At 57.9% G+C, this 13,309-nt stretch overlaps 1 protein-coding gene across 1 annotated transcript; it reads right to left on the bottom strand.

The window, feature by feature from the left end:
• Positions 1-6,986: 6,986 nt before the first annotated feature.
• On the bottom strand, positions 6,987-8,056 carry PIGC (phosphatidylinositol glycan anchor biosynthesis class C). Its single transcript, XM_063343994.1, has one exon. It carries the CDS (start codon positions 7,978-7,980, stop codon positions 7,102-7,104), a length of 879 nt encoding a protein of 292 aa, XP_063200064.1. The 5' UTR covers positions 7,981-8,056; the 3' UTR covers positions 6,987-7,101.
• Positions 8,057-13,309: the final 5,253 nt, after the last annotated feature.

The following is a 13,309-nucleotide window of genomic DNA, read 5'->3' as shown; positions in this document are numbered from 1 at the left end:
CAGTGATGTGTGTTGCGTTGAGATCCCTGGAGATGTCATTAAAAGGGGCAAAGGGGGAGAAGTCGCCCATGGGAAGCACTCAGCCTGCTGCCCTGTCAGGGGCTTGGAGTGCCGCAGAGACGTTTTTCTGGGGGATGGCTGTTGAATGTTTTTCAAGCCATAGTATTCATTTCATTGCTGGGGAAAGCGTATTTCGGGGGAGATTCAGAGCTGAGCAGAAAGCCAGGCCAAGTTCTGCAGAGCAGGAGCTGGAGTAAAACTGTGCAAGTGTACGCGTTAACGTCTGGAAGGGATTTTCCCCTGAAGCGGTTGTGTACGGATGTGCAGATGTCTTGATTACTCAGTTCCTCCTCCAGATCAGTCTGCGCCAAGGAAGTGGGATCGGTGCTCGGAGGAGACGGTCTGTATGGCACAGCAAGCACAACAGCTGCCTACGGGAGAGGACGTTCCTCACTGAGCGCAACAGTCGCTACGTTGGTCCTTAGACAGGTTTTGGGAAGGGGTGGGGTGGGGGAGCGAGGGTAGAAATAGGTGGGATGAGCAAAGCAGCGACATCCCCATTGTATTCGCTTGCTTGCTATAATGTTTTGAGAGATTTTTATTTTTTCTAATAGCCTTTAATGGCTTGGCCTGAGGCAGTCTGTGCGCTCCCTGTCGGAGAACAGTGGTGTCACGCGTGTCCCGGCTGGCTGCAGTTACGTGCCCCTGTATGCGTTTGGCTCCCGGCACGTTGGTGGGGACGCGCCAGTGCTGTACGCTGGGTACACCGGGCCACCAGCTGCCAAGGATCTCTGCTGCTAGGCTCGGAGCAGATTCATTGCACTGTCACCCACGGTTTTAACCTTCCCCAGCAACGTCCCCTCCAGATACCGCAATCCAGCCCATAGATCCACCTTGTTTGGCCATTCCTGATTTCACCAGAATCTCATTTTAAAAAAGCTCTCCTCCAAGAACAGCGTTTGCAGCAGATAGCGGTGCAGACTTTCAGGTTGGCTGGGGAAAAAAGCTCTTCCAGAGGATATTATTTGCTGCAAGAAAATTAGAAAGCCTGTGACCAGCGACCTCCACGCTTGTGATGGGATTGTCCCAGTTCTCTGGCGCCAGCAAGTCAGGTGGGAAGCGGAGGCTGCGCTGGCTGCCAGCTGATTCTAATCTCGCTCTTGCTCTTTTCCTTAATGTGCATGTTCTGTGCCTTTTTCTCGTAACCCATTTTAGTAAGATAATTTTGTATACGAGTCATTTTGTTTTATCTTGGCCTTTTGTTTTAAATCTCTCCTCTGCCCTCCCTCCCCGTGAATTTTGGGTCATTTTTTGTCTTTTTCCTAGGCGACGTCCGCCAGCTGTTCCAGGAAGATCATCCTAACACACGCATTTCTCTTTTGTTACATGCAATGTCTTTTTTTGTGTGTGTGTGTGTCCACAATTACCCTTAATTTGCACTAGCCTATTTGTAAATGAAAGATTTTATTTTCAGATGTCAATGATAAGCCTGGATATAAAGAAAATAAAAATTCTGGTTACAAAATGAATGTGTGCTGGTTTTCTATCGAAGGGTCTACCCAGTCTTTCTCTACTGGAGCCATTCACACCCCATGGAAGAAATTGCCCGGGAGATGCCCACCCTCCGAGGTGGTGGAGGGAGGGATGTTCTGCTGGGAATTCATTAACCACCAGGATTTCTCCATATAAATGGCTTTGGCTTAGCTTTAACAGGAAGAATAGCCACCTTCTTTAACAATAAGAGAGTCCGAAAACATGTCTAACGCACCGGCGGCAGCACCTGGCTGAGTGGAAAGTCCGAGGAGAAGAACTGCAGCAGTCTCTAGACTGAGGAATCTGCACAATTATAAATAAATCACAGCTGCTCTGGCTGTTTTTTTTTCCAAGCTAAACCTCTGAATTCCTTGCGAGCCGACCTCATTGGAGCATCTGAGCTCAAACGGCTGGAAGTAGCTACCTCTGGGATTCCAAATGTGTCTGTCCCTATGTGAAGGAGAAAATCTGTGATTTAACATTTAGAAGACGTGCTTGCTTTGAGTGCCAGAGAAGTATATAAAGAGCAAATCTTAAAAAAAAGAGGGAAACCGATGGGTTTTATTGACTTTTTTTTTTCTCCTATGAAAACAAAGGAGGGATGTCTCGCAAACTGTTGCAGATAAATCAGAAGGCACCACGCAGCTATGAACTGGAGGCACAACGTGGCATCAGGACTCCAGCCTGTTGTTTCAGGAACACAAACAAGACATTTCATGGTAGTAGGAAGCTCAGGGCGAGCGGGAGCTGCTCAGGGGACGGGGGCAGGAGAGTGGAGGAGAGATCAGTGTCGTGTGTGTAGAAGGGGCTGACAACACACAGGCTGTGCTCAGTTTCAAGCCAGGTCTGACGCAGCTGTGCTGAATTTGGGCAATTCCTCCTGTTCCAGCTGATTTAGGTCCCTGCTGAGCTCTCGTGGATCCAGGGAGCTGTCGAACCACCTGCGTGTGCTGGTAAATGCCAGGCACCGAGTTTGCTCAAATTCTAAGGGGCGGCAAGCCCAGAGAGCTGGAGACTTGGCCAGGTTTTTCTTTCTTCTCACTTAGATTTTGTCTTTTGGTAGAGTACAACAGAAGAAACAGCAATGGCGTTAGCAAAAAGGGGGGAAAAAAATCCCCCAAGTACAGCAGTTCTTAGGAGAGGGAGATGAATAATCGTTCCTGCGAGACCTTTGAACTGCGTGTGCTGAAGTAGGAATTGCTGGATCTGGAAAGAGGACGGTCATGGGCAAGGTGCTTCCCATGGAGGCCCCTAATGGTCCCATGAGCATGACTGTCCCAAGAGTAGGGGATGAGGAGGGGAGCTCAGACTGGCCGTACCTTTCATCTGTGTAACTCACCGCTGTCAGGTACGGAGGCAAAATAACCTCAGCAGAGTTCAGGAATTGTGTATTTTGAGGACTACGACAGAAGTGACAGTTTTTATACCCAGCGTCTCTGAAGGAGGTTCTGGCCGTGCTTTGCCTCTCAGGTAAGAGGGAATGGGAACAGACTGAATTTCACAAGCTGCTTGTTTTCCAGGTGGTTCAAAAACCTGTTCCACACCGGGGGAAGCTCTTGCTGTGTTGCCTCTGGGACATGGCGTGGTACCGACAGATGAACCAACAACAAATAAGAGGTGGCTGACATGTTAGTTGTACGGCCTTACCACCTACAGCCCCCCAGCCAGGAGCCGCTGTTCTGCTCCTAGCCACTAGCCGACCCCCGTGCATTAGGCTTTAAGGCACAAACTTCTTGCTTGGGGCATTTAATGGTGTTAAACCTTTCACAGAAATCTTTACCTTCTTCTGAAGTATTTGATAAAAAAGTATTGTTGGAAATAGGACTTGGAACTTCATGGTTTTCTGGTGGCTGTTCCTAAAAATCTTGTAAATAGAAAGACAAAGGTATCGGTGTGCTGGAAAACCTTGGCAGGATGAATTTTTGAAGGTCTTTAACCTTGTCTGTGCTATTTCCACCCTGCAGTGATACACAGTCTAGGTGGAGGAGGCTAAGGGTGCTGCACCAGCTGGTGGCACTACATGTCCTGGGCTGCTTCTCAATGGATGGGTTAGGACCAACATTCTGTTTTGGTTTCCCGATCGTACATGTTGTTGCTGTTGCCTCGGACATCACAAAGCTGTCTGATGTGCAGAGAAAAGCTTGGTGATTGCGGTGGGAATTGAAGAGATAAAAAGATCTTACCTTTGCAGACTAAAGCTTGCCTCTTTCCAGGCTTCCCACATCCCCGTCTGCCACGTGGGGAGGGATGCGGGCCCCTGACAGCACGGCGTGGGTGGCTGACGCTTGCCTTTCCCTGCAGCAGAGGCTGTAGATGGAGATTCCAGACGGCACGTGTCAGCAGCTCCCCCAGGAGTGAGGTTTATCCCTGGCCAGTTTACAGTTACTCGCATTTGGCCAGCTCCAAATCACAAGAAAATGTCCCACTGAAGTACTCGATCTCAGTGGACTTGGAAACTTAAGAGAAAGAAACTGCACTTCCTTGTAATGCAAAATAACACTTAACTCTTTGCAGTTGGTTGATGATGCTTTGGTTGCGTACAGACGGAGAAGGACCTGTTTCTTTGGTCTCGGCGCGAGCTCCGTCAGAGCAGCCGCAGACCGGTACGCTCAGGCAGAGAACGCTCAAAGGGCAGCCAGTGTTACTGCCGAACTGGGCGTAGATGTATGGAAGAGTTTTGTTCTGTGGAGCCCATTCTGACCTCGGGCATAAAGACGTACGCATAATGGCCATTTATTCGGCACAGAATCACAGAATGGTTTGGGCTGGAAGGAACCTTAAAGATCACCTAGTTCCAACCCCCCTGCCCTGGGCAGGGACACCTCCCACCAGACCAGGCTGCTCAAAGCCCCATCCAGCCTGGCCTTGAACACCTCCAGGGATGGGGCAGCCACAGCTTCTCTGGGCAACCTGTTCCAGTGCCTCACCACCCTCACAGGAAAGAATTTCTTCCTGATATCAAATCTAAATCTACCCTCCTTCAGTTTGAAACCGTTACCCCTCGTTCTATTGCTCCACTCCCTGATAAAGGCATCTGGTGAGACATCTGTTTATTTGAGGTCCCTTCTGACCCAAACCATTCTATGATTCTATGATTATTATTTTTAAATTTTTTATTCATTTTTTTCCCCAGTTGCTCCCTTAACTTGTATCTGCTTAGTTTCTTCCTTCAGCTGGGCATTGCAAGCTGACCTTAACTGCTTCGCCATTAAGAAACACTGAATGGTTTGGTGATTCACCAGCCTGGGGCTTTGCTGGCTTCTCGGGAGCCTCGGGGGAACCAACACAAAGTGTTGGAAGAGGGGATGGGACTAGGTGGTCTTTAAGGTCCCTTCCAACCCAGACCGTTTTATGATTTTATGATTAAGCAGCATTGCACAGCGTGTGTCCTCAGGAGAAGGTCAAAGAGGTCCCAGGGAAAACCTGACGGGCCTTTGCGTCTCCTCTCCTCTCCCTGGCTCTCTCTTGCATTTTTTCCCTCCTTCAGAGCGCCTCCTTTGTGCATCTGGGCTGTGGACCCGGCTTTGTATTTTCATCTCGCAGGTTAGGGAGAGCAGGGCATCTGTGTGGGCAAGCTAACGGAGGACTAAGCCTTTCCTGGGGCCATCTCTGGGCAAGGGCTGAGGCTATGGAGGAAGCGAAGGGAAAGAGCAGAGAGGTCCTGGGGCTGTGGGCAGGGATGGAACTGCCCGGAGCAGGCTGGACGGGACACGTCCCGCATCCTGCCTGCAGATGGGTGGGTGTCTCCTGTGGAATCAAAGCCCAAATCAACCTGCATAGGTGATCCACCGAGCTCCACCTGCGGCAGAGGTGACGGCGGGTGTCTGTGCCCGTTTCCATCTAAAACGGTGTCTGGGTAGTTGATGTTTGCACTTTTCCTAACCCAGAACTGGTTTTGAGAATCTGAATTTGGGAAGAGTATTTTTGGGGAAATATTTCTCCTTGGGGGAATGGCTGCAGCAGAAACTCTGCTTTCTTGTAGCCTCTACCGTGACAGACATTAACAGCAGGCGCCGGGCAGGCTAGATTTAATTTACTTTTGATTTACGCTCAAGCCTTGCGCTACCGATGGGCTCTGTGAATCAACTTTGGATGGTGGCATTAAAACAGCATCAGCCCAGCACGAGATGGGGCATCCTGGTGGCTGAGCAGCTTTCTGGGAAACCTCCTCGTGAAAAAACAAGTCGTCTTTCTGAAGAACTAAAAAAGGTCATCCTCACGGTGAGCATCTGGCTCTGCGCTCCCTGCAAGGCTGGAGCACATACTCTAAACCTCCAAAGACTTTCTTTAATTAAAACCAAAATGAGCTGTAGTCATCACCACGACAACACCAGCAACGTTGTACACTTGGCAAGAGCTGTAACAAAGCGCTGGAGGTGTCGGGGACTCCGCCGGGGGCTGCTCATTTCCGAGAAAGCCCAAGGAGCCCGTGGCAAGCGCCTGCTTGCTGAGGGGAGACCCCATCAGCGGGATGGGGTCAGTCAAGCAGAAAGTTGCACTTCTGCAGCGCTGGGTTTCCAAAAGAAGTTTCACGAAAACCTGGGCAATGCCAAATGCATCCCTGCGAGGCGGGGCTGGGGCAGGCCTGTGCATCCCTTCCCTCCTGCCGTGCCGGCTCCGGTGGGCTCCGCTCCCCGGGGCGACGGGAGCAGGGATGGTCCCCGATGGGAGCAGGGAAAGGGGAAGCGCCGAGGAAGCCCGGCTGGCACAGGACCCGCACAGGGATGGCTCGTTTGCCGGGAGTGCCGTGTGTGCGCTGCCGGACAGACGGTGCTGGACAGGACCTCGCTGTGCCCCGACACTGCTGTCGCAGCAGCCTCATGTCTCCCCAGCTGGTGGGAGCACCTGTGAGGGTCTGTGCTGGCCTCCATCCATCCGGCTCGGGGTCTGGCCCTGTGGCGAGGCCAGGTCCACCTGTGGAAGGGGGTCAGAGAGGGGAGGAAGGCATCTTGCCTCCTCACCACCCCCTCTCCTAAAGGATTTAGGGTAACGTGGTGCCCGGCAGCATTGTGAGGCTATTCTGGCATCGGCAACTGGTGGGGTGCAGGTGAGCTGGGCTCAGCACCGTGCCCGTCCCAGGCGCCTTTGTGCTTGGTCCTGCGGCTCCAGCAGCACCCACCGCCCCCTGCGCTGCCGCCCTGCCCCCAGCCCCCGGCCCTTCCAGCCCTCACGGGGAGCTGCTGTCAGTCCCACCACACGCACTGAGGTCCCTGGGGCTGAAGGAGCCCCGTGGGCGTGCTGTGGGGCACGTCTGAGCCAGATGTGCGTTTCCGTGCGGTGTTTCTGCTCAGGGGATGCAGACCCCCTCTGCACCCCCCCAAAACGCAGGTATGGGTCTGCGTGGCCAGAGCACGCACTCGCCTGCATCCGAAGCTGCTCTGTGGGGTTCAGCTCCTTCCTCCCCCAAAACCAAGCAAGTCAGGTCTGGAAACAGACGCTGAGGGTAACGCAAATGTGGTCCTCGTTGCTGTGCAAGAGGCTTTATTGGGCCAGTGTCCTCCCCCCAGGGCTGTTCCCCAGCCAGGACACTGCTCACAGCAGAAGGTCCCCTCTCCCCTTGGGCCAGGCCTACATGAGGAACCTGGAGAGGTCCTCCTTGATTTCAGCCTCGTCCCAGGGCCCGTGGATGTTGTCCTTGAGCAGCTGGAGGCGGATGAGGCAGTAAGGGCAGAGGCAGGAGATGGCGAGCAGCAGCGAGGCGAAGAGCACAGCACCCACGCTGGAGACGGTGGCCATCCCCGCCAGCGCCGCCAGCGCGAAGAGCACCGTCACCCCCACGTAGCATCGGGGTGTCTGGGCCTTCAGCTTCTTCTGCAGCATGGGCCAGAGGGCGAAGATCTGCATGGCGAAGGTGACCATGACAAAGGCGTGGAGGGAGCGAGGCAGGCGGGAGGCCAGGCACACCGAGGCGAAGATGGCCATGTTGAGGGACAGGGTGCTGGAGACGATGGCGGCGTTGGCGCCGTAGTCGAAGAAGATGAGGTGACCGAGCAGCATGAGGGCCGACATGGCGTAGATGGTGTCCGTGCTGATGGACTCCGTCAGCGTCTTCAGCACGGGCGAGAAGCCGTAGGTGAAGGCGGCGAACACCAGCGTGCTCTTCAGGTCTGCCCACCGCGTCCGCCCGCTCTCCCGCCGCCCGGCCCCGCCGTCCACGGCGTCGAAGAGGATGTAGCCCAGCAGGGAGGAGACCAGGGCCGCCCCGAAAAGCCCCTGCGGGCTCAGCATCCCGGCGTCCATGTACCACCAGGTGACGACGAAGACGCAGACGCTGCAGAGCTGCTGCACCACCGCTCCCGACTGGAAGACGACGGCCCGGTACCGGTACCGCCGGGCGTGCACGTTCTTCCGCAGCTCCTCCAGGAACCGCTGGTCCACGTAGTTATCGGGGAAGGGCTGCCGCTCGTACAGCACCTTCTGCCACCGCCGACCGGGCACCGGCTCCATCTCCCCGGGCTGCGGGGAGGAGGAGCGGGGTCGGGGGGGCTCGGCCGCCGCCGCCTCGGCCGGGCCCCGGTGTCGGCGCAAGGGACGCCGGGGCGCTCGGGGCTGCCACCTGCCGGCGGGAGCCGCCGGGAAACGGTGCTGCTGGTGCCGGAACAAGCGGCGGGGGGGGTTGGAGGAGGGAGGTTTGTGCCGCCAGGGGGTGGCCGGCAGCAGCCGCGAGTCGGGCTGGGGACGGGGCTGCCCGGGCCGGGAGGATCCTCCGGGTCCTTCCAGCGGGATGAGGCACCGTCAGGCACGAGGGGGCTCCCCCTCCTCCGGGGCGACCCTCCGCTCTGCCCTGTCCCCCTGTTTGGGACCCCAGCCCCCAGCTCCGTGCCAGCATCTGGCCATCCCGAGTGTCACAGCCCTTATGGCGACACGCTGGCGTCTGCGTGGAGGTGCTGCTGGGGGTGTCTCGCTCTCCTTGTCCCCCCCAAAACGCAGGAGGTACCACGGGAAGGAGGGACGCTCCTGCTGTGGGCTGGGCCGGCCCTGCCGTGGTCCCAGCACGCTGCGGTGAAGAGCTCTCCCGGGGGACCCTCCTGCAGCCCCAATATGCCATCCCTAAGTGGCCATCAAGAAGGGCGCAGCCGGCCGGTGGGATCTGGTCTGGCCCTCTCAGTGCTTGGACGACCCCGTGTGTGTCCGGCCGAGTGACCCCAGCCCATGTCACAAGCCTTGCTCCCCGTCCCGGCCCACCGAGGCACCTGCTTTTCTGGCCAAACCAGGCTCCGGCAGCCAGGTCGGGGAATGTGGGTGGGATGCTGTAAGCACGGGTCGCCTCTCCCCTGCGGCTCCCACCTGCTCACAGCTCGGTCCTGCCCCGCTCCCCGAGCCTGCCCCGCTCCCCGAGCCTGCTGGCACCCGCAAGAAGCAGAGCAGGAGGAGGAAAGGGAGAAGTCGTGGCCGAGCAGGGTCCGAGAAGTGCAGACACCCATCTCCTGCGCTGCCCAAAGGGACCGAGCCGGCCTGGGGCGAGGGGACTGGGGAGCATAAAGGGACGAGGGGAGGTTTTGCAGAGTCGAGGGGAGTTTTCCCCGAGCGCGTGTGTGTTTGTGCTCAGGTCAGAGCCTTCCCGGCCCCGCAGAGGCGCTTGCTGTGGAGGAGCTGCTTACTTTGGCCTCACCCGAGAGGCCTCAGCCTGGGGTAGAGCAGCCCCGAACACTGCCCTGTTTGTGCTTCGGGAAGGGGCGTTCATGGCCGTCCTGTCACGGTGGGAGCAGGTGAAAGAGCCGTTGGTTGTTTCTGTGCCCCCCCCGCCCCCAGCCCTCGCATGTTTGCCTTTGCACAGGCAAGAGCCAGCCAGCGCCTGCCGCGGGGGACTCTCCGACTCTCTGAGCAGGACGCCACCTCGTCCAGATACGTGCAGAGTGGCAGGTAACCCCCACGCTGCCGGTGTGCCTGCGGGCTGAGGAGGTGACACTTTTTAGATGTCACCACAGAGCGGCTCAGCCATTCCGCTTGCTCTGCAGTGCAGGAGCGGCTGCTCACCCCCAGCAGACACCCCATGCCAAGGGACAAAGCCAGCAGCCTCCAAGTCGGGATGGAGCTGGACTCAGTTTCAGCTGCCCTACTGAAAAGCCCCCATCCCTGCGCTCTGTACGGGGCCACGTGTGTGCCTCCATGCTCGTGCCTCCACGTGCACGAGCTGGTGCCCACAGGGTCAGGGAGTGCTGCCAGCTCCCGCCGTTGCTGGCATTGCCTTGAAGACCAGGGCCTGGGAACTCGAGATTTTGAACAAAATGTTGTTCTCCCAAAGTCGCAGAGTAAAGCTGGGGTGCGTAAGAGAGGAGCTTGGAGGGCAGCGTGCCCCTCCTGCTCCCCTGAGAACCACTATGGCCACCACGGTGGAAGGACGCCACCTCCCATGGGCACCGGCAGGGCAATGCTGCGCTCCCGCGGGTGGGTTACGGCAGGTTTGGTTTGACTTGGCCCCGGACTCTTGTGCGTAACGTAACGGTGATGCTCTGGGGACCGGGAACAGTGGGCTGGCCTGGGGCTGGGCCACGATGCTGCTTCCATGTGGTCCGGTCTATCTGGAAACCCCAGGGGCGAGGGATGCTTCTCGTGTCCCTTGAAATCTCCTCTGCTGTGGGCCGCCAAAGTTCCCCTCGGAGGCAGGGAGAGGTGGGAGACTGCTGCTGGTTGGTGACTTGCAGCGTCCCAGAGCCAGGCCAGGCAATGCCAGCCATGGTGGTGGCAAAGCCCAGCTCCTCTGGGAGATGCCAGCACAGCAGCTGTAGCCCCCCCATGGGGAGCCCAGCCCCTGGACAAGGGGATCACTCCGGCGCTGGCTCCGCACCCTTGGCAGCACCGAGACCCAGAGGGCCTGGTGCCCACTTAGTGCCTTGGGGACCCCAATGGGCTCCCAGCATGAAGCAGCTGCCACGGCTGTGTTGGCTCTGTGTCCCCACGGGAGGGGACAGTGTGTGCCCTGCCACGGTGTGAACGTACCGCCCACAGTCCAAAGGGCAGCTCAGCCATTCCCCGGGTGGCCCAGACTTTGCCTGCAGGGGAATGACTCACCCGCCTGCATAGACAGGCCACGTCACCATCCGTACCTGCCGGTCAGAGGGGAACGTGTGCCGTGGAGTCACCCCTCAGCCCTCCTGGGGCTACGTGGCCAGCGGGGCTTGCTTGGTGGGATGAGTAGTAGCTAAGGTCAAGGATGCAAAAGCCCTTTGTGAGCATCTTAATTCCCACCCTGGATTCCATGCAACAAGACCTCCCTCACCCCACAATTAGGTGTCCCCAAGTGCCACTGGCCTCTGGAGAGGCTGTAAGATGGCGAGTGCTTTGAGACCCTCTGCTGAAATGCAAGAACGAGGAGCTGGAGACGCCATGGCACCACAAACTCTGTATATGTTGAGGACCTGCTGGCTTGGCTGCCCCCTGCCCTTCGCAAAGGGACCCCCACTGCGGATTTGTTTAGCAATGTTTGAATACCCTGCTAAAGCTGTTTGGAAGGAAGGCTGGAAAAGGTGACGGGCTGGGACTGAAATAGCTGTGACTGATCTAGGCCTCCTCTGGAGATGTTTGAATATCAAAGTATGGAGGGCACTGCCCCCCCGTGCCCCCCGCCGGTGCAGGGCTGCCTCCAGGTGCATCTGCTTCTCCTCAGGGTGGGACCATCACTTGTGCCGCAGAGAAGTCGGCTTCAAAATAACTAAACAGCACACCCTGTGTAGTCTTTGCGCTTGCCTGAGGCTGCATGGATGATGGCAGCTCCTGCACCTCTCCGTGTGCCTCGGCGGGGGCTCTTGCCCTGCATCCCAACCTCGTCACCCCGCGGGGGGCAGGGCTGCCCCCATGTCTGTCACGGTGCCGGCAGCTCTGCAGGCTGCCTGGCGGTGCGGGCTCCGTCCTTCTTGCCGTCCCTCTGCAGCGAGCGGTGCCTGCGAGGGTTGTGCTGCGTGTCCCCGGGTTGCTGCGGCGAAGCTGGGTCCCGCCATGGGCCTTGGGGCGGTGGGACGGACGGGGCAGCCATGGACGCTGGGGCTTCGTTTCTCTGCCGAGCGATCCCCCAGCCTCCCCCTTTGACCCTGGAGCCGAACCCTCCCTCCGCAGGAATGTTTTTCAGGGGGGAGGTTGGCGCAGCTCCAGCTGCTGCATTTTTCCATGCCCAGAGACTGTCTCCTGCCTTAAATGGCTCCACGACACAGGCTGCGCCTGCTCTCCTGCTGTCACCTATTTAAGGATTTTTTTGCATTCAGGCCCCAACACGGAGTGGGACGACGCCAGCCCTAAGCTCCATGGCGGGGTGCTGGGGCACGCAGGGCTGGTTGCCCTGGGGTCACCTGTGGCCGTGTGCCTGGGCACGGGGCAGTCTGGTGCTGCTCCATCTCTCCCAAGCACGTCCCTTCCCAGTGTGCGGGTCAGATTTCCTAGATCCAGATCTGCATCCTGGTCCTAGGGGGACCTGGGCCACGTGGCAGCGTGTGAGCCAGCAATGGCATCCCCCGCACAGCGACACCGCTGCCGAGGGCAGCCCGTGCCACCAAGGGATGCTCCTGGGCCCCCTCAGGTGCAGCTCTTGCCCACGGCTTTGCTGGCCGGACCCAGCTGAAGCTGCCCAGACCCTCCCGAGCCCTCCTGCTCTCTGCAGCATCTCCCACCACCCAGGAAGCCTCTCTGCAAGCTCAGGTAAGGGATGCTGTTCCATACAGGCTCATCGGAGGCCGCACTGGCCCCGGCCACTGTGCCGGTGGTGCAGCCAGGGCAGGGAGCGTGCCACGATCCCCACGGGTCTCCATCCCGAGGCTGGGCAGGGTTGGGAGCACCAGGAGCTCCTGGCGGGGACATCACCGGTTTCGGTGTCAGCACTCCCTGTCCCAGGCAGCTCATTTCCAGAGCACAACCTGCCTTATGGAGTGGAGCCTGCTCCAGGGCGCAAGCCAGGATCTTTCTGGAGACCCCATGGAGGCACTCCCAGGTGAACAGCCCCTGCCCAGGACAGAGAAGACTTAAATACTGGTGAGTTGCCATTTTCCCTCATGGCAGCATCCTAGGGGCACGGGGGACAGGCTGTGCAAGACATGAGGTCTTGCAGGGGAGAACAAGGGCGGTGGGAAGGGAGGCAGAGCAGCTAGGAAAGGGGGAAGCTCGTTACTCCCCCAGGCAAGGAGCTGAGATGAGGAGGTACCAAGGCTACTGGAGAAACCTGGTGATGCTGCTCCGGGCTGGGAAGAGCGGTGCAGGAAATTGAGATTGGGTCTGAGGAGCCCAGGCTGAACCACCACCTGCCAGGGAGAGGTTTGCGATTTGCTGAGCCTGTTGCAGGGGGAGAGGGATGGGATGGGAAAGCTGCTGTGGAGCTGGGTGGAGGAGCTGTGGCAGGAAAGACATGATGTGGAAAGGCACATGCTTGCAGGGATGTGACCTCTGGAAGACACAGCCTCTGGGGCAGCTGTGAAACTGAGCTCCCTCGGTCCTGGCATTCCCTGGTGGTCACGGATTGGTGAATTCCCATGTCCGAACGCCCTCCCCACCACCCGCGCTGGCCTCCAGGGAGCGGGACAAGCCAGCCCGGCTGGGGTCCCTGCCAGCTCCAGGGCAGTGGGTCAGCAGGGTCCTGTTTTGTAGGGGAACCCCATGAAGGTCAAGCTGTCACCTAGTGAAGATGGTTTTTGGTTTTCAGTCTGCTTTAAAAAAAAAAAAAATCATCCCTAGGAAACTGTAGCCCAAAGTGACGTCAGCGGTGTGCTCTGCCAGCTGCAGGGTACTCCGAGGTGGGACGAGTCCAAACTTCAGCTGCCCAGGTAAGCTCAGGTCCACCCTCAGCCGTACGTGG

The sequence above is a fragment of the Chroicocephalus ridibundus genome, chromosome 8 (assembly GCF_963924245.1).
Source record: "Chroicocephalus ridibundus chromosome 8, bChrRid1.1, whole genome shotgun sequence".
In the NCBI taxonomy this organism is placed as follows: Eukaryota; Metazoa; Chordata; class Aves; order Charadriiformes; family Laridae; genus Chroicocephalus; species Chroicocephalus ridibundus.
Note: the sequence above shows the minus strand (reverse complement) of the source record. Positions and strands in the feature narration are given on the sequence as shown.